Raw genomic sequence first — 25,551 nt, forward strand, 5'->3', positions numbered from 1 at the left:
AAGGGGTACTTTATTTAAAAAAAAAAAAAAAGGTTGAGAAACACTGGTATGGAGAGTTGATGCGAACATTGCTCCTTCCTGCTTAAGAGCCTCTCCCCAGACACAGCGTTTTCCTTGTCTTCATTTGGGCTGTGTCTACACTAGCTCAAAACTTCAAAATGGCCATTTCGAAGTTTACTAATGAAGCGCTGAGATACATATTCAGCACTGTATTAGCATGCCGGCAGCCCCAGCACTTCGAAATTGATGCAGCTCATCCAGACGGGGCTGCTTTTTGACAGGAACCCACTGAGTTCGAAACCCCCTTATTCCTATGGGCTGTTAGGAATAAGGGGATTTCGAAGTTCCCGGGGTGCTTTCGAAAAGGAGCCCCGTCCGGACAAGCCACGCGGCGGCAAGTCACGTCAATTTTGAAGTGCCGCAGCTGCCAGCATTCTAATGAGGTGCTGAATATGTATTTCAGCGCTTCATTAGTAAACTTCGAAATGGCCATTTGCACGGCCATTTTGAAGTTTTGGGCTAGTGTAGACGCAGCCTTGCTATCCAATCCAGAAGTGAAAGTAACTTAAACTTTCAAACTGCTACAAATCATTGTGTGAGTGCTGCTCTTAAAACAAGGGTTACAAAAAGTATGATTTGATGTTACTCATTAAGGACGGCCTCACAGTCACATGCATTGCAACTCGAAGTATTGATTTTGTAACTGAATTTGAAAAAATGGCTCTTCTCGCTGTTTTGGTTGCAGATCCCTGACGGAGACATCTTTAAATCAACAACCCACTCCCCCAGCCCCATCCTGCAATACCTGGTGCTTAAAGGCCCAGCTTGCCTGAGGCAGATGCCATCCCACCTGAAGTCCTGTGGCATCTTATAGACTAACAGATATTTCGGGAAAAAAAAAACAACAAAGCAGCAGAAATGTAGCACTTCAAAGACTAACAAAATGATTTATTTAGCAATGAGCTTTTGTGGAACAGACCCACTTCACCAAATCAATTTAATTTCCAATATTGAAATATATTTCCAATATTGACTGACATTTATAAGTACAGAGGACACCCCCGCCCCCCCCCAAAAAAAGAAAGCAACAAAAAAAAGCAATAATAAAACCTAACAAATCAAATAGGGTTGAAGGAAGTGGGTGAGAGGTGCGGGGGAGGATGTTAATTGTCCTGTCTGAGATAATTACTTTGGAGCATAAGCTTTTTGTGGGCAAAGACCCACTTTGTCAGATGCGCGAGTGGGGGCATCTGATGAACCAGGTCTTTGTCAATGAAAGCTGATGCTCCAAAATATCTGTTAGTCCAGAGGGTGCCAGAGGACTTCTTGTTGTTTCTGAAGACACAGACTAACTAGGCTCCTTCTCTGATACTTGTCATCCTACCTGAGACTCACTTTAAAACTAAGGATGTTTCCAGTTTACGTAACTGGGCAGAAAAACTGGAGAACGTGACCCCGGATGGCTTGAATGGGTAGGCAAATGAGAAGGATCTAAATGTATTCTTTTAAAAATCTCATGATTTTAAAGTCAATCTTCAGATCTGTAGAGAAGAAAATGCCACTGGCAACCCAAAGCTGCACCAGAGACCGCCTGAAAGCAAAACCGACTAGCACAACTGATGAAACAGGCATGGGTAGGTTTCACTGTTGGAAAATATAATCAAGCAGGAACCAATCTGCCAACGCAGCGGAATTAATCTTTGGATTGTTCAAGTCTTTCCATTGCCACCATGTGTTGGAGCTCCGGCAAGGCCGTCCATTTGTATTACGTGTAAGGTTTCCCTCATTGTCCTGCTTTGAAGCTCTGCTAGCAGATTTGGGCTGGACCCCGGCCTGCCTCCCAAAGACAGAGCTTCACTGTTTACCAAAGAAGCTGCAGACACAAATTTACAAACTGCTGCATGACCAGGCTTGAAATTCAAGCTACTTCCTGGCCTGTCAAGCAAACAGCAGAGGGAGGGGGAGGATTCAAAGCTCTCCTTACTCTAGAGATGATCCTACAGTCAGACACATGGATAAACTCTGCTACGAAAGGGCTCCACACAGGCACATGGGAAAGGCCCTACCAAATTCATGGCCATCAAAACCATGTCATGGACCACGAAATCTGGTCTTTCACCATGAAATCTGCACTATACAGATTTCACAGGGAAAGATCAGTATTTCTAGAACCGAGGGCAGGAGTCTGCACCAAAAGGGAGTAGCAGAGGTGTTGCAGGCTCTAACTTTTTTCCGTCTGTTTGCAGAATAATTTTATGTCCACTGAGGCATGCGAAGGTGTGTACCACTAATACAAAAGCGCTGCCAGCTGTGGGCGCTCGCCTAACCAGCTGGGTGGCACCTGAAACTCTCCTGGTGGCAGGAGCACCCAAGTGCTCAGCTTCCAGAGAACACTCGTTGCAAGGATGTTTATGAGGAGACCGTCATTATGTCTGTACTGCCCTCAGAGGTGGAGGCTTGGAGAGTGCTGGCTGCTGACCAAAGGTCCAGCTGTGAAGGCAGCCCAGCTGATGTAAGGACAGCAATATACCACCACAGTCCCAGCCAGCAGCCGCCTCTCTCTAGCTGCCCAGCTCTAAAGGGAGTGTCATTGCCAGCAGCAGCACAGAAGTAAGGGTAACAGTATTACCCCTCCCTCCTGCAGTAATCTTGTGGTCTTCCCACAATTCCTTTTACGTCAGGACCCCCAAAATTTAACATGATAAAATTTCAGATGTAAATTGCTAAAATTGTTAAATTTACCAGTTTGAAGTCCCATGAACGTGCAATTGACCAAAATGGAATGGAAGGTGCATTTGGTAGGACCTAACAGGTGGGTCTCAGCCCACCTGGAGCTGATTGCTCTCGTGTAACTGCCCTCAGGCAGACTGGAAGCAGAGCTGCCAGAAGCTTAAGGCATGTGCCTCCATAACTTGAGCTAAAGGCCGGCTGTCGCTCAGCTTAGGCTGTAGAGGATAGTTCTTTCCCTGTGAAGTGGTCTAGGGACCACTACATGAGAGAGTTCACCTCACATGGGTGCATGGGTTAAGACTAGCTTGCCAGGTCAGGTTCAAACCACAACAGAAAACAAAGCCCTCAGACCCTCTGAGAAGAAGGGTCTGCCTGATTCCTCTCTCTATCTCTATTTGGGAAGCAGGCAGAGAAGCACCACACTCCATCGCAAGGGCCATGCCTGGGACAAACCCGTCAAGAGGTTGACGGTTGATGCATTAGGCAGCTTCACCAAGATGAGTTCTCTATGGTGCCTGGAAAATGTCCCAGTCCAGCCAGGCCAAAGGGTTCAAACTACAGTGTTGCTTTACACTGCCATAGCCGGATATTGATGGCTCCCCTCTCCCAGAATCCCCGCTTCCTGGTTCTGATCAGACCATCACATAGGCACAGAAGGCTTCTCTGAGACTTGCCCAGAGGCAGCGATGGAGACTGAAATAAAATCCAGGAGTCTCTTGTTTTAACCACTCAACAAAGAGTTCTCCTTTGGATTCTCTATCCCAGGATGTTACAGGAAGCCTCAAAAAAACAGGGAATTGCAAGTGACTTTGGGAAGTGAGTGCAACCTTGAGCTTCAAGTTCATTTCATTGGACCCAGGAGGTGGGGTGGGGGCGGTGTTAAGAGAGAGAAAATGTCTAATGAAAAACAGCCGTAAGCACTGCAGTCCCCACAGACGCATCCCAGACATGGAGCAGGCACTCTGCTCACTCGGGCAGTGCACAAAAGACGGGGATGCCCAGCTCCCACGCAGGCCCCCTTCAATGCTGCCTCCCTTAGTTGGACTTCCAGTTCCCCCACTGCCCCCCTGATTGCCCCATCTGTTCCAGCCCAGTTCAGGCAGGGACCATAGAAACTCATGTGCAGGAGTGTTACAGAATTCTAGGGCTGGAAGGGATCTCAGGAGGTCATCGAGTCCAAGTCCCTGACAAGCCAAGGGAAAGATATATGGAAATGATCTTCGGTAGGACTGGAATCTCCTTGTGATGTCATATGAATGCAGAATGATTCCCAACCCCCCACCCCCACTTCCAACATGAGCCAGGGTTTCCATAGCAACAGATTAGCGCCCTCCACCCCCATGGGAAACCTGGGGTCTGCACGAATCATCAGGAACAGAATCTGAAGGCGATAGGCCAAGCATAGCTCTGGGGTTTGCAAACATGAATCTCAGACTCTGCAGGCCCCTCTCCCAGAATCCCCTAAATCTCAACCGTGACCCCTCCCGTTTCGCTCCCCCGATCCCTTCAACAGTCTGTTAATTGCGGCTGCTTCGTGACTTAAGCTGCATGCACAGTGTGCGGGGAAAAAACAAAATCAGGCAGTAATCCCCCGTGTGCCACCCAGCCACACCGACTTTATCCACAAGCTGGGTTACTAATTGGTTTAACAAGAGCACCAGAAAGGAAACACTTACAAAATTGGCTCTCAAGAACTATGCCACCTTGACCTTCTGCTCTGGAAAACTGCTTTCCGCTCGAATACGCAACATGAAATAGTTATAAAGATGTGGGGTGATCTCTGGGATTTTACATCACATTACCAGTAGGTCTACATCTCCGCACAGCAATGCGTACTGACAGAATCAGATCCTGAACCCCTCGTTCAGCTTTAAAGCAGGTGCTTCACGTTAAATATGGGAGCAATCCCACGTCGTTCAGCGGAACACGTGACCAATTATTGTCGGTTAAACAGACTAGACTGCTTGGCCTTTACAGCAATGATTCTAGCCTGCTTTGAAGAGGCTACACAGTTATACCAGACAAGGATCTGACCCTACATCTACAGAAAGAGACTAATAATAATTTATACATCTATGTAGATGGCGTTTTCGCACTATGGCACTTACCTGTATAAAAATGTTATTTCACAATACTCACTAGACTGTGCTCATACGAACGGTTAATTTTGGGTAACACCCTGTTGTGCTAAAACTGTCCCCAGGAACGACCGTTACTTGGGCAGAGGTTTTCTAAACCGTGCTGGGAGTGTGCATGGCCAACAGCCCTAGTTCTAACAGCGACGTTCCAGCAGTTTTGGAAAATCCCGGCTGTCGTATGCCTGTTCCAGTAAAACCACAACATCAGACCCAACTGCTCTTTCCCCAAAGGCTGGCGTTCTAGCCCCCGGGAAGGTGAAGCAGCAGTAAGGAAATCCAGCAGCCCAGCGGTGGCTCTCACCCTGTGCACACCAAAGTCCCTTTCTTCAGCATGTCTCTTGCCAGGGCTGGGCGCTTTCACTCCTGCCAGGACACGCGGGGAGGTTTCATTAAGAACCAGCCACCCCTTGTTTTAAACCCATCTCTGCTGATATCAAGGATTGGAATCTACCCAGTGAATCCCAAATTCCTCAGACACACATCCACCTGTGTCCCTTTAACAGAACAACATGAGTCAGAATCTGTCACTGTTGCCATCAGAACAGGCATCCTGGCCCCACTGCAGATAATGGGAGCTTTGCACTGACTTCAGGGGAGCCAGGATTTCCCAAAGTAACATGCCATCTGATCAGCTTGTGAGCACTGGTGCAGAGGGCACCAGCAATATGCAAGGAGCAGGTCTGCTGGCTGGAAAGGAGCTGCTGGTAGCAAATATTTCCAATGGGGGAGGAAGCTGCTTGGCTATTCCTGAAGGCAGAGCTGGGATGCACTTAAAACCCCAAAGGTGGGGGGGAGGGGGCACAAACAAGGAAGGGCTGAATCCCCCCATCTCTTGGCATGAGAGAAGAAGGCAGATGCCTCCCCTTTCTCAGGTCACCTGAGGAGGGTGTTGACCCAGGACCTTCAGTTTTAAAGCCCAGGCAGGGTTCTACTGCTCAAGTTAGCGGCAGAGTTCCCTGAGCTGGCAACAACACGGTAATATGTTGTTGTCCATTGTGTAGGCTACAAACCCATAATTAACTCAGATCTCCAGCACATGAAGACTCGGGTATCCCAGATTCCAGAGCCTCTGGGCCCCTCCCCATGGGGACCACATGTCCTGCGCCGCACATCTACAATCACAGAGCCCTCACCGAGCCAAACACAGGAGAGAGGGGAGCGGAGAACAAGGGCTACGGACGGGGGAGGGTAGGAGTTTCCACCAGTGCTGGAAGCAGAGAGAAAAGCAACCCCCAAGCGCCCACCCCCCAAGGACACAGAGCCCACGTTGGAAAGGATCAGGGAAGCAGCCAGTCCAGGAGCAGATGTGGTTGTGCCTCTGTCTCTGACGTTCTCCTGGGAGGGGCCTGTCCAGCTCCCATCACAACTGGGGAAAGACAGGAGGCCGGCAGAAGGTTGGCAGGAAAGTGAGATGGGGCGGGCACCTGCAGAGAGTGAGGGGGCGGGATTAGGGGGCAGCCCAACAAGGAAACCCCAAAGAACCACAGCCAGTTGAGTTAGAACCGGAGCTGGGCAGGGGACAAGATTTTGTCCTTCAGGAAATACCAACAGCTCAACTTTTTTGGTCCCAAATCAGGAGAACGAGGTCCAAATACTGAAGTTTTTCACAGAAGCAAAAGTCCAAAGAAATGTCCTAACATTTCGTTCCTGACCCGTTCCATGTTCAACAGCATCTTCTTACGCCACTGAAATGCTTATGGGAGTTGTTCAGGTGCCTCTCATGCCCTTGCTTCCCTCTGTTGAGCTGATTTGGAAGAAAGAACAAAACATTTTGGTTCACTTCAACAAACCAAGATGTTTCCATTCGGGGGAACTGGACCCCCCACGAAGTATCTGGCTGAGATTTAGGGCAGGAAGAAAACTCCAAAGTTTCAGCAAAACCAGTTTTTCCATAGAAATATTTGTGCTTGTGACAACTACATTGCCTATGAAAACGTCATTTTGACAGAAAATTTCTAACCAGGTCTAGTTAGACCCCAGAACCCTCCCACCTGAGTTAACTGTTCGCAGTATACGGCTTATGACACCCAGTGAAATAAATCTGAATCCATCCAGTCGAAGACAGCGGATGCTTACAAAGTTGGCCCTTAAGTTCTGACACTCAGCTGCACGCAGACTAAACCTTTTTAGCCTCTGATTTCTCCAGCACCACCTGTGTTGCGATCTGGAACTGTAACTACCAGGGGCTGGCCCTGAGCGCAGCCCGTGATGCAAACTGTTCGTTTACTTGGAGTTCACACTTCCGGGAAGCGTGGCTTAAGGTAGCTTGGACTGGAGCACCCCTGCGACTTCACACTGTGTTTGGCGGGGCTGGGCACAAGTCGCTGAGTACCAGGGACCAAAGAACCCCCCACCGATATGGAACAGAGCTGCCCCAAGACAGGTCACAGATGCAGCATGAGGTCTTCAGAGGGCACATGGGGCCTGATCTGTACTGTCTCGAGGGCGGTAGCCTGCTGGCCAAGAACATCTTGGATACAGAGCAAAGCCCCAGGGAGGGAGAGCCTGGAATTGCTCTGTGGCAACCCCTGAGGCTGGGTTTAGGTGCATCATGCGAATTCCTCCCCCCGCATCCCTTGCACAGAGGCTGCCTCACCTGCAGCGTCGTGGGGCTGGTCTCCCGCCCGCTTCACCTCTTGCGGAGCCGCCTCATGAAGCACAAGGTGATGGTGGTGAGAATGGTGATGCCCGTGAAGAGGGCGCTGGCAATGCCCACAATGAGGGGAAGGAACAGCGTGTCCATGGCTGGAGGAAAGAGCAAAGAGGCCCATGAGCAGGAGAGCTGGTGGAGAAGCCAGATGGTGGGGCTTGGCAGGAGGGGCGGGGTGGGGGGAAGGGGCAGAGAGCCAGGTGCCTGGGTCAGCCCCATCTCATGGCTCACTGGAGGGCAACAGTGAGCAGGGTCACAGGGTGGGCACACCCACCCAGGACCTAGGGGTGGGAAGGGCTGCAGCAGACCGAGCAATACATCCAAGATGGGCAGTGCTTAGCGACACTCACCCAGCGCATAGGGTACAGGGGCGGGGAACAAAGAACTCACTCAAGGCGTAGGAATACACTGGAGACAGGCAGCATCACTCACCCAAGGCACACGCATACACAGAGGGGCAATGGGCAGGGAGTGGGGGCAGAACACAGCAGTACTCACTCGGGGGCACACTGGGATATGGGGGGGCGGAGCCACAGTGGCAGACAACCAGGGTGCATAGGGATATGCAAGGAGGGGGCACTGCACTCAGAACTCACCCAGAACATAGGGATACATGGGGGGGGGGCAGTGAGCATGAAATTCACCTGGGGGTACGGATACATGGGGTGGAGCAAAAGGGAGCTCACCCAGGGCACATAAAGATATGTGGGGGGTGCGCAAGCAGCACTCACCCCGGGCGGAGGGATACATGGGGGGGTGCGCAAGCGGCACTCACCCCGGGCGGAGGGATATGTGGGGGAGTGTGCAAGCGGCACTCACCCAGGGCGGAGGGATACTTGTGGGGGGGGGTGCACAAGCAGAACTCACCCAGGGCGGAGGGATACGTGTGTGGGGGGGTGCACAAGCAGCACTCACCCAGGGCGGAGGGATACGTGTGGGGGGGGGGGTGCACACGCAGAACTCACCCAGGGCGGAGGGATACGTGTGTGGGGGGGGTGCACACGCAGAACTCACCCAGGGCGGAGGGATACGTGGGGGGGATGCACAAGCAGCACTCACCCAGGGCGGAGGGATACGTGGGGGCGGGGGCAGTGCACAAGCGGCACTCACCCCAGGCAGAGGGATACGTGGGAGGTGCGCAAGTGGCACTCACCCAGGGCGGAGGGATACGTGGGGGGTGTGCAAGCGGCACTCACCCCAGACGGAGGGATACATGGGGGGTGCGCAAGCAGCACTCACCCCGGGCGGAGGGATACATGGGGGATGCGCAAGCGGCACTCGCCCCAGGTGGAGGGATACATGGGGGGTGCGCAAGCAGCACTCACCCCGGGCGGAGGGATACATGGGGGATGCGCAAGTGGCACTCGCCCCAGGTGGAGGGATACGTGGGAGGTGCGCAAGCGGCACTCGCCCCGGGCGGAGGGATATATGGCGGGTGTGCAAGCGGCACTTGCCCCGGGCGGAGGGATATATGGGGGAGTGTGCAAGCAGCACTCGCCCCGGGCGGAGGGATACGTGGCAGAGGTGGTGCACACAAAACTCACCTAGGGCGTAGGGGTACACAGTGATGGAGTTGGATTTCACAGCCCCAGCGTTGTACCAGCTGTGGTCAGGGGAGCGCACCCAGGCCGTGACGGCGCAGTGGTACTTCCCCTCATCGGACGGCTGCACCCCGTGGAGCCTCAGCCGGTGGCACTGTGGCCCCACCTTGTCCACGCTCATGTCCCCGCCTGATGCCCGTCTGCCAAGCTCGGCCACACCCTCGCGGCTCACGGACGCCACCATCTGGCCTTGGGGCTCCTCACCCTCCACCGTCAGCTCCACCCACCAGCTGACAGCCAGGTGCACGGCCTGGGTCGACTCCACCGAGATGTTACACAGCAACTCAACTGTGTCCCCGCGGTAGGTGGCGGGGACGGGCAGCCAGGCATAGACCTCCAGCACCACAGCTGCAGGGGAGAGACGAGGGCAGCAGGAGTTAGTGCACTGGAGCTAGGGCCCAGGGCGCAGATGCTGAGCCGCCAGGCAGGCTCTGCCCGTCCCCCACCAGCTGAACCTGGCCAAGAGGCTGGGACCACACATGGACACAGAGGAAGAGCATCTAGAAACAACACAAGTTGCCCTTAAGGCACCCACCAGCATGGGGCGCTGTAGGGAGTGAGGCAGGAGAACGAGCAAGGGGGGAGCTCCAGATACTCCAGCCCCGGCCTCCCGCAGTAGGAGGCGCTGCAGGGAGAGGGGCAGGAGAACAAGCCCAGGGCGAAGCTCCAGGAATGCTGGCTTTGGGGTGCTCACCCCCAGGTTACCACACCCTGCTGGAGTAATAGGAGTGAGCATGGCCAGGGGCCCAGGGCGGACAGCTGGAGTGGGGGTGCAAAGGGAACCCCCCAATAAAAGCCAGCCCCCACCCAGTTCAACCCTTGTACCTTCAGATTTCATGTGCACCTTCAGCCCCTGGGACCTGCTGCTGGCCACCTCCTGCAGCTGCGCATTGGGGGAACGCACGTAGGCCCGGGCCACGCAGTGGTAGGTGCCCACGTCCCCTGGCTGGGCTGACTCGATCCTCAGACGGTAGGCGCCTGGGGCAGGTGGCAGCTTCTGAAGCGAGATCTGGCGCCTGCCCACCTGGCTGTTGGCATAGCTCTCCCCCACGATGGCCACTCCATCCGTGTCCAGCTGCGCCACCAGCAGCCGGTTCCCATCCCCCTCGCCCACCTCCCAGCCCACGGCATATGCCACAGGGGGCTCGGGGGGCAGGGGGCCTGACAGGTTGCAAAGAAGCTCCAGGGCATCTCCTGTGCTGAGCCGAACCTCAGGTGGGCTGGCTGACACCGCCAGCTGGCTGGCTGAGGGGGAACCAAAGGAGGACAAGGAAATGAGAGCATCCACACAGCCTCAGCCCAGCCCCAACCCACCCCAGCGGGCCCCATGCACCAGCCTTGATATGTCGCCACCTCTGGGGTGGGGCACGGCTGCTGTTTCACAGCCACAAGGCAGAGCTGCAGAACAGTCCTGGGCAGAGGGTGAAGGAGAATTTAGCACTCACTTGACACTGCATGGAGGGGCGGGCAAATGGTATTTCGTGCCCAGCTGCTGAGCCCTCCTGCAAACCTCAACTTGGGAAGCCAGCTAGGAAAACCACAGGATCCAGCTCCCTCCAGCCTGAGGACCCAACCCTTGCCTCTTGGCCCCTTTCGGCCACCGGCACGGTGACTGGGCAACCACAACTGCTCTGAATGGTGCTCATTTTGCCCTGGGGCAAAAGGCTGCCAAGACAGGGGACGACGGGCAAGGAGGTCCCTGCTGGTGGGGACAGACCGAGAGGCGAGATCCCGGCAGGCACAGGGCTAGCAGTTTCCATACAGGGCTTGATCCTCCCCTGACAGCACCAACAAAAGCCTCCTCACTGGGGCCCAGCCCAGCCACGACTCACCGATAGACTGGACAGTCACCTGGGCCAGCGCTGCCCGCTTCTCGGCAATCAGCTGCCAGCTGCCGTCAGGGTCCTGGATCCACTCGCCTACGGTGCAGTGGTAGGTGCCCGCGTCCCCCGGATGCACTCGCCTGATTGCCAGCTTGTACTGCTCAGTGCCTACCTTGGCCACGGACAGCTCCCCAGTGCGGTACCGCTTGGCAAAGCGCCCACCTGCTTCCACAGCGAAGTCACGGCGCACCCCGGCCACCTCCTGCAGCGTCTGGTGCCCCACAGGGGCTTCTGGGGCTGACACCCCGAAGGAGACGGAAAGATGGGTGTGCTGCTGCGTCTGGCTCTGGGCTGTGCAGCTCAGCTGCAGCTCCTGGCCCTCTATCAGGCTGAGCTGCAGGGGGGAGGTACCAGCCATGCGGCCACGGAGAGGAGGGCTGGGCGTGGGGGACGAGACCCACAGCCTGTCAGGGATCACTGCAGCAGGAGAGAGAGAGATGTGAGCGGGGTCAGGCCAGGCCAGGCCTTGTCCTGCTGGTCACTGGAGCACTGGCTAGAGCAGGGGTGGCCAAACTGCAGCTCTGGAGCCGTATGTGGCTCTTCAGAAGCTAATATGTGGCTCCTCGCATGGGTGCCAACCCTGGAGCTACAGGTAGCACCTTTCCAATGTGCTAGGGGTGCTCACTGCCCAAGCCCCAGCTCCGACCCAGGGCCCTGCCCCACTGTATCCCTTATGGTCTAGATCCGTGAAGCCCAACACATTAACCACTGGCCACGTGTGGCTAGTTGGCTTGAACAATAAATATATTTTCAGGATAACGTGGCTAGTTTTCTATAGCAGCAGCCGCCCCTACAGTGGTGACTGCTTCAGAGCTAGCTGGACACAGGTCTAGGTGCTGCTTGGTCTTGTCAGGAGCTCCAGGGACTGGACTTGACGACATCTCGAGGTTCCTTCCAGTTCTGTGATTCTGTCATTGCCCAAATCCTGCCTCTCCCTGCCCCCACCACAGCCTCTCTCCTCCCCACTTCGCTAGCGCCTCCGGCACGCTGTGAAAAAGCCGATCAGAGAGGGGAGGGAGGAGGCCCAGGGAAACGCTGGTCAGCAGGAGGTGGGAGCTGCTGAGGTACTACTGTGGCTCTTTGGCAATGCACAAGGGTAAACTCTGGCTCCTTCTCATGTTCAGGTTGGCCACACTTGGGCGCGAGGGAGGGAAACATCTAGGGACCACTCCACCGCGAGGGGAAGGGGGAGGGGCGCCACATTAGAACCTTGGAGCCGGGTCCACTTGGCCCAAAGCTCCAGAAGCAAATTGGGGCAGAACTGGAGCTAGAACCCAGAGGTTCTGGCTCGTGCTCTGCTCTGCAGCTCTTCCCCATTCTCTCCGCTGGCCCTCTTCCCTTCCCGAAGCTGAACAGAGAACCCAGGAGTCCTGGCTCCCGGCAACCCACCCCTGCTCTAAGGGCTCTTTCCAGTTGATGCTCCCACCCCGCATGGCTTTACTTCCCTTGGCCACACACCGACGGGGGAGACAGCCCTGCAGTGCTTAGGAAGCCTGAGAAGCTCGTTCCGTTGGCTCCTCACCACCCTGACTGGCAGCAATGGGACTCAGCACTGCGCAGAGCCTGGAGTCGGTTACTGGGCAGCTCTGGGACTCCCAGCCTGCCCTGGGGTACCGCCCCTGCTCCAGGCTCTGCGCAGTGCTGGGGCTCCATGGCCCCTTGGGGCCTCAACTCCCCTCTTGCCCCCAGAAGGTGCCGAAGGGCAGTGCCCTGGGTGGTAGCCACAAGGGGCCTGATCCTGTTAGGTCCTGAGCATTCAGCTCCCTGGGGCAGCCACTGAGCCAGGGCACAGCTTTCCACACTTCTCCCTCGGGCCCACTAGCCTCTGGGGAAGCCGACAGCACCGGGCAGCATTGGGTCCCTAAGCCCAGCTGACTCTCACCGCCCCCCCGTCTCGGGAACTCCGTTCCACAGCCTCTGGGTGGCTGAAGACAGCCTCTGCCAGCCCAGTTTCCCCACCTAGCACTGGAGCTCACGGTGGCTTCCTTCCTGCCCTGGGGAGAGCCCATCGCTGCCTCCCTCCCAATGCCCTGGTGGGTGGGGAGTAGTCGTCTGTCCCTGCTGCTGCCCCAGGTCTGCAGACACAGCCCTGAGGCTCTCCTACTGTGCCACCCACCCAGGGAGAGTGTGGGGTGTAGGTAGGGGGCAGGCTGGTGGCTGGTCAGCTGGGTGGGCCCAGATCTCCTGTGCAGCCGCTGTGCCCAAGATGTCCCAACCACCACCCTCTCGCCCCACAAAAATCTCCCCCCGCCGCCACTGGGATTTGTTCTGCTCTGTGAGGACCACAGCTTTCTCCAGAACCCCCTCCCTCCCACCCGCCGCCAGCTGGCTGGTGCCCAGGGACGGCCCCTGTGGGCTAAGCCGAAGAGCCGAGCCAAGTGGGAACAGGCCAAGGGGCAGCTGGATCCTGGCCAGGCTCTGGGAGAGGAGGAACTGAGGGTTCCCCATGCTTCGTCCTGGTTCCCCTTTCTAAGAACAAGAGGAGCGATGTTATCTCCCCGCCCACACTGTGCTTACTCCCCGGGCTGGTGTGCGGGAAAGGAAAAATCCCCAAGAGGCCCCTGGGGTGGAAGGGGGACAGAACGCATGGGGGGGACTCCACCCCTCGGCGCAGTCACTTTTCACCTCCACAGAGCCAGGCCCGCCCCGGCGAAAGGCCCTAGCACAGACTGGTTCCTGCTGCACCATCCCCTAGCTCCGCAGCTGGGCTCCCACAACAGCTGGCGTCGGGAGGGTTTGTGCTCCATATAGAACGTGCCTCTGAGGCTCTCAACTCAATGGGCGTCTGAGGAGAGGGGCACCAGCAGAGCTCTTGAGGGGAATGGCTGAAATAGCCGAGCAGGGCTGGGGGTCAGGCTCTGAGTTGCATTTGCATTCCCCAAATTCTGGACCATCTCAAGCCCTGTCCCTGATGTGCATGACAGCAGGCCTGAGGTTGCTCTAACATACACACTGCTCCTCAGGGCCTCCTGCGTGTCCTAGCCAGGGGCTTCAGCACCAGCTCCCCAGGGATATGCAATTGGTGGCCTGTTAAATGAGAATTGGAAGGAACAAACTGGGGGCAGGGAGTGTTTGGTCAGGCCCCTGGCTCAGCAGGGCTCCGATCTACGCCTGGCTCATGCGCACAGCCATGGTACAGGCACGAAGTACAGTCAGTAACTCAAAAACACCGCCTAATTCTCTGCTGCCACCCACATCCTCATGCCTCATTTGCACTGGCACAGATTTGGTGCCACACGACCGGCAGGCTGGCCCTGGTCACTGGTGCAAGGGACACACAAGGGTCCGGAGGGCAGCAGAGAACTGGGATCTTTATGTCATTGATTCAACACTGCAGCAGGGGAGCTGGGGTGGGGGGTTTAAATCCCCCCTTCAAGTCCTGTCCACGGAGAAGTAGGTGGGAGCCAGGCAGTGTGCACGGGACAGCCCCCAGCCCGGGAGCACCCCGAGACGCATGGGACCAGGTACCTTTCAGCACCACCTTGCTGCTGTAGTTGCCGTGGTACTTGGAGTCGGTGGTGGGCGTGTAGCACTCGTAGATGCCGGCGTCCTCGGCCTGCAGCCGGGCGATGTGCAGCTCGACGGCGTCGCCGCGCCGGCGCTGCACTGAGATCTCCCCACGCTGCACGCGGGGGCCGAAGATGGCGTAGGGGAAGGCGGGGTCCTGCGTGCTGACTATGCCGATGGAGACCTCGGGCGCCGTCGGGCGGTACAGGAACCACTCAAAGTGCTGCTGCGTGGGGCCCTCGTACTCCGAGACATTGCAGGGGATTGAGACGGCCGTGCCCTCCACACGAAACAAGGGGCCTGGGGGCAGGTGCACCTCCCGCGCCCCACACAACCCTGCAAAGGATGTCGGGGGGGGTTAGTGCTGGGCCATAGGGCGGGAGGCCCTAGTTCCAGAACTGACGATGGTGCAGGCTGGCGCCGGCAGAAGGCATGGTAGGAACCCCGCCCCCCACAAGTGCCTTGGCTCCTGGTGAATATTTGTCTCCATCACAAAGCCACACAACACCCCCAGCATCTGCCCTGGGCTGGGAGAGCAAAGTGTGGGGGGGAGGCGGTCTGCAGCCAGAACTGAGGGGCAGGAAAGGGAGGAGCCCTGGGCTGGGGCAGTGGGGCGTGGGGGTTGTGGGTTAGAACTTGGGGGCGGGAGGAGCGCTGGGCTGGGGTGGCAAGGAAGGACTGTGGGTTGGAACTGAGGGACACTGGCAGAGCGGTGGGTGGGGCAGTGGGGTGCCCAGCACCAGGCCTGCGTGGTAGCGGCCAGGGGCAGAGCTGTGAGTTGGGACCCCCAGGCACTGGTGGGGGGAGACTTTGCCAGTTCAGCGGCTCCCTTGTGAGCAGTCACGTTGCTCCCAGAAGCCAGACAGCAACTGGCTACATATTTGCTTCCTGCCAGGAGCTAGAACCCCCTGTCCTGCTGCTGCGGCTGGCCCACGGACTACAGCAAACTCCTCGTGCTGTGCAGAGGACTCCAACGTGTCCCTGGCCACAAGCCTGGAGAATCACACGGACATGAACTGACTTCCAGGGCTGCCCTGGATTTCCAGCCCTGGGGCATTCCAGGGAGAGAGCCTTCCACACCCCCCAGCAAGCAGGCAGCTGCTGAGACAGGCACTGTCACCTGCAGCTCCCCCGAGGGCTCAGCAGGGGAGTGGGACCGGGAGCCAGGTTACTGTTGGGTCACAAGAGCCAGGCCAGGGTTCTGGGCCCTGGCGTTACGGTAGTGCCCCGTGATCGGGAGGGCAGCCCTTCACGCCAGGCACTGCAAAGACACACGGGAAGGGACAGTCCCTACCCTAGAAGGAGCCCAGGACACAGGAGGAGAAACCGAGGCAGCAAGCCAGGAAATGATGTGCCCAAAGCTGTTTGCAGAAGCAGGCACAGATCTCCATGTCCCAGTGCAGTGCTCCAGCCCCCAGCCCAGCCTGCTACAGCCTCAGCCTCAGCCGCGGAGCAGTTCCTTTGGAAGACCTAAGAAAAGGCCCCTCAGAGCAGAACGAATTGCTCACCAGAAGAGAGGCCTGAACCCAGCAGATTCCCTCATCAGACAGGCCAGGGAGCAACATGAACCAGCTCCCCTCAGCTCTGCTCTGCAGCTGCAGCTCAACCCAAGGACCTTTGCTCCCATCCCTGAATTTCCAGCCCTGCTCGTCCCCACCCAGTGCCCAAGGACAAGTCCCCGGGTGACAGGCCAGCCTCCTGCACAACACAGACCCAGCCCTATTGTCTCATCCTCCAGCCGCCCCGGCACCCGCCATCAGCACCTCCAGGAGACAATGGGATTCAGTGTGCGCCAACTCAAGGGGACAATGGGGGGGGGTGCGAGACACACAAAAGGCTCCTTCTCCCACACTCGCAGTGTGAGCAGCGAGCGAGCCAGACACATGGCTACACATCTGGGCCAGGCATGCTAATAGGATCCTATCTGGGTCACGTCAGCCAGCAGCCCGCAGAGATCCAGGCCACTCAGACGAGATACAGCAGGGACCAGATCTCATTTCTCCCAGCACTTTAATGAGCTGATCCCCCAGTGCACAGACACCCATCATTTGCTTTCAGTCCAGCTTCCAGAAATGTCACTTGTGTCAGCGAATCAGCAGGTGCCAGCTAAACCCACCCGGCAGTTTAAGGGCTGTGATTTCGTTAACTCGGGGCTACGCCTCTGCACGGAATGGGATCTCTCCTGTCAACCTGGGCTGAAGGCCACAGCGCTGGATCACAGATACCAACAGACTATCGTGAGCTAGGCAAAATATGGCCCATGAGCCACATCTGGTTCACCAAGCCCTTTGATCCAGCCCAAAGCCTGCCCTTAACATTGGGGAGGGGAGAGACCTTGAGTGCTGCTCCTAGCCCCAGCAAAATCTCTCAGCTCCTATTGGCTGGAAAATGGCCAATGAGAGCTGAGAGATGGTGCTGCACAGCCCCACCCCCAGCAGCATGTCTCAGCTCCCATTGGCCAGAACCTGCCTCTGGCGCTGCACCCCAACTCCCTCCGAGACCCTTCACCCACCTCTCCAGCCCTTCCCCAGAATTTTCTCCTGTACCCCAATACCCTGCTCCCAGTCACAACCCCCTCCTTCAGCCAAACTCCCTCGCAGACCCACACCCTATCCTGCACCCCAATCTGCTACCCCGGGCTCCCTTCTGCACCTAACCTCCAGCCCAGAGCCCATACCTCCCCCATAGAAAAGCGCAGCCCTTGATCACCTACCCAAACCTTGGAGTGGCCCCCGCCATCAAAAATGACTGTCCGCTCTGATCTAGTGAGCACCTGTGTGATCCACGCAAGAGCTTCCGCGCCTGCCTGCAGCCAGCCCCATAACGCCTGCACGAGCCAAACCGGCTCACACAAAGGGCCAGGTCAGCTGTTCTGCCAGGTGGGGGGGTTCTCAGACTTCATTACTCCACAACCCCCATCTGACAACAAAAACTACCACTCGACTCCGGGAGGCAGAACCAAAGCCTGAGCCTGCCCAAGCACACTCACGCATGGGGGAGCAGGCAAAGCCTTTAGTGCATGGTTTCCCAAACTGGGGGGGCCTGAAGAAATTCCAGGGGGGGCACAAGGTGACCCAGCTGCCCCCCATCACTCCCCCACCACAAGAAAGAGCCGGCCTTTGCTTCCGGCTCTCAGCCCCTGCCATTTTATGTGGGTGACCCGGTGCAGCCATTATAAAAAGCAGGCAGCCGGCAAAGACCCACGTGGAGTGAGCTGCCTCCTGCAAAGGTGAGTGAGTGTGGGTTGCGGGGGGAATTAGGAGTAGGAGCAGGTTAGATGGGGGGCCGGGGGGGCCTGGCTCGGAGGAGGGGGTGGTGTAAGAGCAGGGGGCTAGTGGTGCCTGGCTGTGGGGGAGTGGAGGGTTGGGCCTGAGAGGGCAGCTCATGGGGCTCAGGCAGGCAGCTCGCAGGGCTCGGGCAGGCAGCTGGCCCTGGCAGTGCAGGGCTCAGTCAGCTTGGACTGGCAACTCTGGCAGCACAGGGCTCGGGCATGTGGGAGGCTGGTGTGGGCAGCTCTGGCAGCTGGCACGGGGCTCAGGCAGCTGGCCAGCTGGGGCTGCAACAGGCACCCGCAAGGGGCCAAGAAAAACTGTTTGTGTTTATTTTTAAATTTGAAATAACATTTTTATATCAAGTTTGTGTTTATTTTAAATTACAAATTGATTTTTTTGTTGGACGACAGTAAAGGAGAGGTGGGGAGGGCGTGAGGGTTTCTCAGAAATCAAAAGGGGGGCATGAAGCTGCTAAGTTTGGGAACCGCTGCTTTAGTTCCAGGCAGGGGGCTTGTAAAACTGAGCCCCCGTCACCCAGGGCTGATGCCCCGTGTAGTGGGTCTCAGACTTCAGCTTCAGCCCCAGCACGTCTACACTAGCCCCAGTGTCCCCATTAAAATGGGGTTGTGATCCACTTTGGAATCCTGACCCGGAGTTTGAGAACCAACACATAGGGAGCTCCCCTCCCTGTGGAAACCATGCCCCTAATTTCCAGCCTGAATTTTGCCCGGTTGCTCCTGGATCTCCTTGTGCCTTTGCATGCTGGGCCTTGGTGCTAATTAACCATCAGGGACAGAGACTCCTCCTTGTTTACCAGAGGCAGCAGGGCCCCGACTCTCCTTTGGCCCTGCAGCCTGTGACCCATTTACACTGACCTGGGGCAGCCTGGGGCCTTAGAGCCAGTATTGGGGAAATTCACCAGCCAATATACATGCAACCAGAGGAGCTGGTGGAGGGTCAGGTGTGGGGTAACTGTGCAGAGTTTGCTGGTGTATTGTGTCTGAGCACAGCGGGAGGCCACTGTGTGGGAGACGGTGGCTCAGCAAACAGGACCGTTTCCAGGTATGGGGCACCATGTGTGGGGCAAGGCTCACTGAAGACAGCTGGGCCGAGAGGCCCAGCCAAAGGCTCCTATTGGCAGCAGAGTGAGAAACAAGTTTTAGTGGATTCCCCAGCCTTGTAACTGGCCTCCAAGGCCAGATCACCCATGGGATCCCTGACACATTGGGTCCATTTTCCGAGCGCGCCCACGGTGACTCTGGAACTGCAGGGAAGAACCACATGGGTCAGGAACGAGAACAACGAGAAGTCCTGTGGCACCTTATAGACTAACAGATATTTTGGAGCGTGAGCTTTCGTGGACAAAGACCCACTTCGTCAGGTGCATGATTGGGGGGGTGATTTCAGAGGGGTATTTAAAGAGTGGGGTCCCAGAAAAAGGGAGGGCCAGAGCTGACAAGATCTATTCAGCATGGTGGAAATGGTCCATTATCAATAGTAGGTATCAAAAGAGGAAAAAACAAATCAGATCAGACAGGGGGATAGGAGCCATTGTCAGAGTCTAATGGGGAGATCTTAACACCCTTGAGATCACCCTTAAGACCCTTAACACCTTAAGATCTCCCCATTAGACTCTGACAAAAGCTCACGCTCCAAAATATCTGTCAGTCTATAAGATGCCACAGGACTTCTTGTTGTTCTCGAAGCTACAGACTAACACAGTTTCCGCTGCGATACTTGTCACCACGTGGGTCAGGAATGTGCTGGCCGGCTAATGCCACCATGCCCCTGCAGCCCTCATGCAGCACACCCCTGATCCCAGCAGCCGGGCACCGCTGCCACGCTTGACACATGTATCTTGGTCCTGTGGTTGAAGTACAAATGGGGAAACAGAGACACAAAGCAGCAAAGTGACTTGCCCAAGGCCAGACACTGAGGGAGTGGCAGAAGCAAGAACAGCACCCAGGAGTCCTGATTCTCAAGGTTCTACCCTAAGCGCGAGACCAGTAGCTCCCAGTCAGACCAGTGCTGAGGCTGAAAACACAGAGGCAGATTCGCCTGCCTGCCCCACCCCCACCCGGGCCACGAGAAAGAGACCAACAGCCTGGTTTCTCGCAGCCAGATCTTGTGTGTGCTTTGAGGGGTTCCAGGGTTCTCTAGGGGCCTCGGGGGGTGGGAGGAGGGAATAGCTATGGCAGTGTGCTCTGGCCACACCCACTATGGGCCCCGGGGGCGGGGCAGGGAACAACCACAGCTGTGTGCTCAGACCACACCCCCAATCTGTCCCCTCTGGGCCTGAGGGGCAATGGCTCACACCCTCCACTTGTGCCTTGATTGTAATCCCTCTCTAGGGGCATATGGGGCAGGCGCTCCAATCCAGGTCCCTTCCTTAGAGCAGCCCTTCTGCCGCGCCCCCCCCCCGGTCCCTCGCTCAGAGCATGTCATGACGCTCTGGACTCCCCAGCCTCCTTCTCTTGCCATGGCCGAAAATCTGAAGGCTGCAGTTCAACACATTCAAGGTTCTTGGCTCAGGGAGTGAATATTTTGAGGTGAGGAAAGTGACTCACTCTGGCTTTGGCTTCTAAGTAGCGTTTCCTGGTTGGGAGGGTTTAAATTCAGTATGGAAAAAAGATCAGGAGCAGAAATCCCACCCCCACTCCACACACTCCCTCTGGAAACTCAGCCTGGAAGGTCTGAAATGTTTCAATCTTTGGGACCCTCTCTGGAATTTCTGGGCTCTACTTGCCCTTCCCCTCATTCCCCACTGAGAAACTAGCCAGCTGTGCTGTGAAACAGACAGCCGTGAGCAACATGGGTGACAGCTGATCTTGGGGGTGCCTACGCTAGCCAGGGGGTGGGGGCTGAGACACAGGGAGAATCCCAGGCTCTTTATCTAGCAGTTATCTGTGCATTTCGGTTTTGTTGCTTGGCAAGGGCTGAGCTTTCAGAAAACATGAGGTTTAATACCAGAAGTTGGTTGAGTGATGACTGGGAGGATGAGAGAGGGGCTGTTTCACATCACTAGAGTTGGGATCGTTACTGTTTGTTTGTATTACACAAGGGCCTAGACCCCTCTGCCAAGCTCAAGGCCCTGCTGTGCCAGGCTCTGCATGGATACAGAGTCCCAGTTCCAGCTGAGATCAGGGCACGCTGCCTCAGGCGCTGCACAGATGTACAGCCAGAGAGTCCCTGCCCTCAATTTGTCTGGCTTCAACTCTCACCCCCCTGGCTTGACCCCAGATGTTTGGGTTCCAATCCCATTCCATAGCCACACATCCAGTGCAAGGCCCAGGACTGAAATGCAATTGTGCAAGGAATGAGAGCGGGGCCTCTCTCTGACACCATCAAGGTGCAAACTGGCTGTGAACCTGAGCACCACCCAGCCTCCTCTCTGGAGGAAACAGGGCCTGTAGCAGTACTAGGCTGTTATCCTCTAGCAATCTGGAGGGGAATATGACTCTCACAGTGCCAGCAGCTGGGGTCACTCTTTAAGGTGCATGCTGCAAGAGACAAGCAGAGTATTCTGCTGTCCCCACAGCTTGAATCCCACAAGGGTCAGTAATTTTGCCTGGTCCCCAGAGTGGAGGATGGATGCTGCAGGAAAGAGATGGGTCTGGCAGCTGTGCTGCAGTTCTTTTGTGTCCCTAGGGGTGGGGGAAGGAGGGCATGGGTCATAGCGACCCTCAGGCTGCTCTAGTTTACACAGGGGAAGCCCTGTAATACAAGGAGTACCCCCCATGGTTTAAAGCCATTTGTGCCCCCAGTGTAAGAGATTAAACAGAATCAGGCCCACAGCTTCTAGCTGTGCTTGCTAAAAGGTCACACTGGGCCCACACAGCAGCTCACCCTTTCCAGGAGGACCCTGCCAACCGTCGGGGATTCATGCTGCATCCTTCAGGGGAGAGCAAAGCACGGACTATGTGGTGCAACCAGCAGGTGCTCCAGCCTGGTGCAGGGACAGGGACTACCAAGCCCAGACCAGCTGGGGAGCCAGGGGTGTGCAGGCCAGGGGCTGAGTCTCTTCCTGATCCCTGCCCACTCTCACTCCTAACATCCCCCATACATCTGCATGCACAATGCAGAACCTGGCCAGACAGCCCTATGGGCAGGACAGATGGAGGGACCAGTGCCTGTTGTTAGCATGTGACACAGCCCCTCTCCTAACCTGGGAGCCGGCCCCAAGCCCAGTGGATCACAGGAAACAATGGCAAACTGAGGATCAGACTCCCTAAAGGGGAAAGCCAAAGAGACACCCCCAGGCCGGACAGACACACCCACAGCTGCCCTCGGATGGCAGCAGCCTAAGGCGATGGGGGTGGGCTTGGGTGACAGGGGCAGCACTGTGTGAGCTGCAGGGGTGAGCCACGTGCACTCCATGGGTGTTTGGGGGAGCAGCTAGGGAATACGTGGAGAGAAAGTAAGGCCTCCCCCCTACCCTGCTCCTGGCTCTGGGGAGACTGGGAAGGAGGGGTCAGGACAAACCGGGCCCTGTTCCTCCCTTGGCTTGGTGGGGGAATCAAGGGTTGTGAACCTTCCTCCGCCTGGGTCCAGCCCCCAGCCTCCAATGGGGCAGGGCCCCCCCCGCCACACTGCACCTCCGGCCAGCTCCAGCCCCCAGGGGTGCAGGGCTCTCTCCAGACCACACTGCACCCTCCAACCCCAGCGGCGCGCACCGCCGCCCCCGCCCCCCAGGGAGCAAGGCTCCCCCCGGCCGCACTGCACCCCCGTCCCTAGCCCCCAAGGGAACACGGCTCCCCCCCGCAGCTCACGTCCCGGGGCCCGCGCACCCCAAGCAGCCAGGGGCTCCCCGCGGCCAGGCGGGCGACTCACCCAGCAGCAGCAGCAGCAGCTCGGAGCCCAGCGCGGCCCGGGGCAGCGGCGCCCTGGCGGCTCTCATGGTGGCGAGCACCGGCTGGGGGCCTGCGCCGGGGAGAGGCAGCCCGCGGCCCCGTGCGCCGGGAAGGGGAGGGGCGAGCCGCAGCCCGCTCGGCTCCGTTCGGCCTGGCCCGGCCCGGCCCGCAGCGCGTCTCGCCGAGCTGGGAACAGGCGCTGGGCGGGCCCGGATCGATCCCCCGCCGCTTCCCGCGCCCGGGCTCCCAGCGACAGCCGGGGGGAGAACCCGCTGCCCGACCCGCTCAGCGCCCGGCGGCTCCCAGGCGGGGGAGGCGGGGGCGTTCCGCGCGGCTGTTCTACGCGGCCCGCCCTAGAGGTGGCTGCATGGCAGTGCGGGGTGGCGGGGGAGCCCGGCGGAGCGGCTGCCGCGTTCCTCCCCAGAGGTGGCCGCCTTCGAGCGCGGCTGGAGCCCCCCCCTCGGCCCTCCGCACAGGGTGGGCGAGCTGCCCTGGGCCTGCGGGCTGGGGGGGACCCTGGAAGGCGAGGTAATCTGGACGCTGCCCACCCCCCTGCTCCCGCTGAAATAAGGTGCCTTCAACGCTGAGCGAGGGGGGAGTCTAAGGGTTCGGGTGGGCCGCAGGGAGCCAGGACTCCTGGGTCCTAGCTCCGGGAGGGGATTAGGCTTTCCTGAGTAGCCAAGAATCCGTCTAAGGCTCAGTGTTCCGGGGTCCTAGTCCCAGCTGATCACTGACTTGTGGGACTCTGGTCCCTTTTCTGTGCCTCAGTTTCCCCATTGTATCATTTAGTTGGCCCTGACCTGTGTGGCAGGCAGCTGGTGGGTGGGGGTGTTGCTAATTCATTAACATCCACACTATGGAGTGAGACTTTCCCACAGGGGTGCAGGTGAAGGGGCCATTCTTGTTAGGGGAGGTGGCGCCAGGGGGTGCCCGTGCCCCCAGCCATACAAGGGTGCTTGAGTCTTGCAGGGGCGGTGTCAGTCTTTGCTGTAGGGCTGTGGTGTTGTCACTTTGGGGGCTGTGTTTGCTTCTAGGGGACCTGTTGCAAGCAGGTTGCAGTTTGCACCCTGCTGGACTCACTTGAAGGAGAGGTGGTTCTTGGGGCAGAGCTGCCCCCTGGGGACCACGTGTGTGGGCTGAGATGCCTGAAAGTGGGTTGCCTGCCTGCTGTTTGGAATACCACTGTTCTAGGCTGCATCTGACCAAGCGGGTCTTTGCCCATGAAAACTTGTGCTCCAAAATTTATGTTAGTCTATAAGGTGCCACAGGACTTCTTCTTGTTTTTGTTCTAGGACCTACGCCTATAGAGTGGCAAACAAATGTTCTGAGAATGCACAACATGAGGGCTCTGTGACATGGGTTTCTCCTCCACTGGGAAGCTGATCTCCTAAGCCCCACAATCTGCTGCTGTTTGTCACAGGGACGAGGACGATTAACCCAGTGCTCCTTGTACCATACAATGGTCTCCTGAGCACAAGCCCCATCTAGCTGCCTTTCCAACTCAGCTCACCTGTACTGTTCATCCCAAAGCCAAGAATCAATCACACACACACACCCTTGGGCATACGCTAAGCCCTTTAGGAGGAACCAGCCGGGGGTTTGGTAGCTTGGGCCCAGTCCTTCTGTGCAGGGCTTTTAATGCTACCTCCCTACTACCATGCTGCTACAGGCAAAAGTAATTTAGGTTCAACACTGCGTTCTCTGAGTACAAAAACGCTGACCAAGCTGTTAACACAGGCAGTTTATTTCCTGACAAGTTTAAACAAACCCCTTAAAGTGTAACAGGAAAGCGGCTTCTTATGTCCCTTCGGCAGCTGGGGACCCCAGGCAGCTGCAGATGAGTGGGATTTCTTCTCACAGTTCCAAGGCACCAGTACCAGGGCTGTCGGTGAAGTCCAAATTATACTGATTTCTGTGCTGCTTATATACAGTTTTTTCCTCCCTTACTACGCAGTTCCATTAGATCACTCATTACCATTTAAGGCAGGGTTTACCAAACTTTATATAGTTGGAACCTGGTTTTTTTCAGTACCTTTTTTGAGGCCGAAAAATATAAACACATAAATTAAAATGAATAAATGTTCATTTTTTATTATTTATTCGTGACAATAATAACACATAACTCTTGATATAAAATACATAAATGCCTAACTTATTGTTATTACCTTAATTACATGGGAAAATACAAAATGTACCAAATTAATAGGCTCGTGCATGATAATTTGTATACTTTCTAAGAACCAGTATTTCTTTTCAAGGATGGGTACTGGCCTGCAGACCACACTTTGGGAAATGCTGATTTAAGGTATTTCCTTAATTGCTTATGTGAGATTGTTACATCTGGTCACACTAGATCACAACATGTTTGTTCCCTTCCCCTTATCCTTATCTGCATATGCTCTGCTACAATGCCATTGCTTATCTGAAGTGGTGAATTTTCCTGAGGCATGTCCCTGGCTCATCGGATATGGGGGAGTGTGTTGCCAGAACAGCCCTAAACTGTGGCGTACAAAGTTCTTTCGCAATTAACCCCTACACATGCCTGTGGGAACTTGGGCTACCTTTTTCCCTGATATCCAGTGAGAACCTGACTCTTGTCTCATGCCCCAAGCCTCAGGCCCACCTCTGGGGAGTTTGTTGTGTCCCTGGCTGGGATGGTTCCTTTGAACCTGCTGCTGCAGGGACCTAACATGGGGAAGAGTGACACAGAATTAAACCACTCACCTCACAGAGCTCCGTGGTGATGGGCACCGAGCAGCAGGGATGCTGCCTTGAAAGGTACACTGAGGATTTCTTCACCTGTGGCCCTGAGACCAGGAGGCACAAAACTGCCTTTACGTCTCCTGCTACCATTCCCCGAGCATAGGGAGCAAGATGCCGTTTGCCCTGCAAGATTCCCAGTCCCTGCAGCGAGAGGCAG

General features: G+C 56.6%; 1 protein-coding gene across 1 annotated transcript; it reads right to left on the minus strand.

Annotated features, from left to right (window-relative positions):
- Nucleotides 1-474: 474 nt before the first annotated feature.
- IGSF8 (immunoglobulin superfamily member 8) lies at nt 475-22,989 on the minus strand. Its single transcript, XM_074981054.1, has 7 exons — nt 22,612-22,989; nt 14,471-14,845; nt 10,952-11,419; nt 9,945-10,364; nt 9,063-9,467; nt 7,465-7,613; nt 475-6,612 (listed from the first exon to the last, which is right to left on the minus strand). Exons 1-6 carry the CDS (start codon nt 22,676-22,678, stop codon nt 7,498-7,500), a joined length of 1,851 nt encoding a protein of 616 aa, XP_074837155.1. The 5' UTR covers nt 22,679-22,989; the 3' UTR covers nt 475-6,612; nt 7,465-7,497.
- Nucleotides 22,990-25,551: the final 2,562 nt, after the last annotated feature.

The sequence above is a fragment of the Carettochelys insculpta genome, chromosome 30, assembly GCF_033958435.1.
Source record: "Carettochelys insculpta isolate YL-2023 chromosome 30, ASM3395843v1, whole genome shotgun sequence".
Lineage (NCBI taxonomy): Eukaryota > Metazoa > Chordata > Testudines > Carettochelyidae > Carettochelys > Carettochelys insculpta.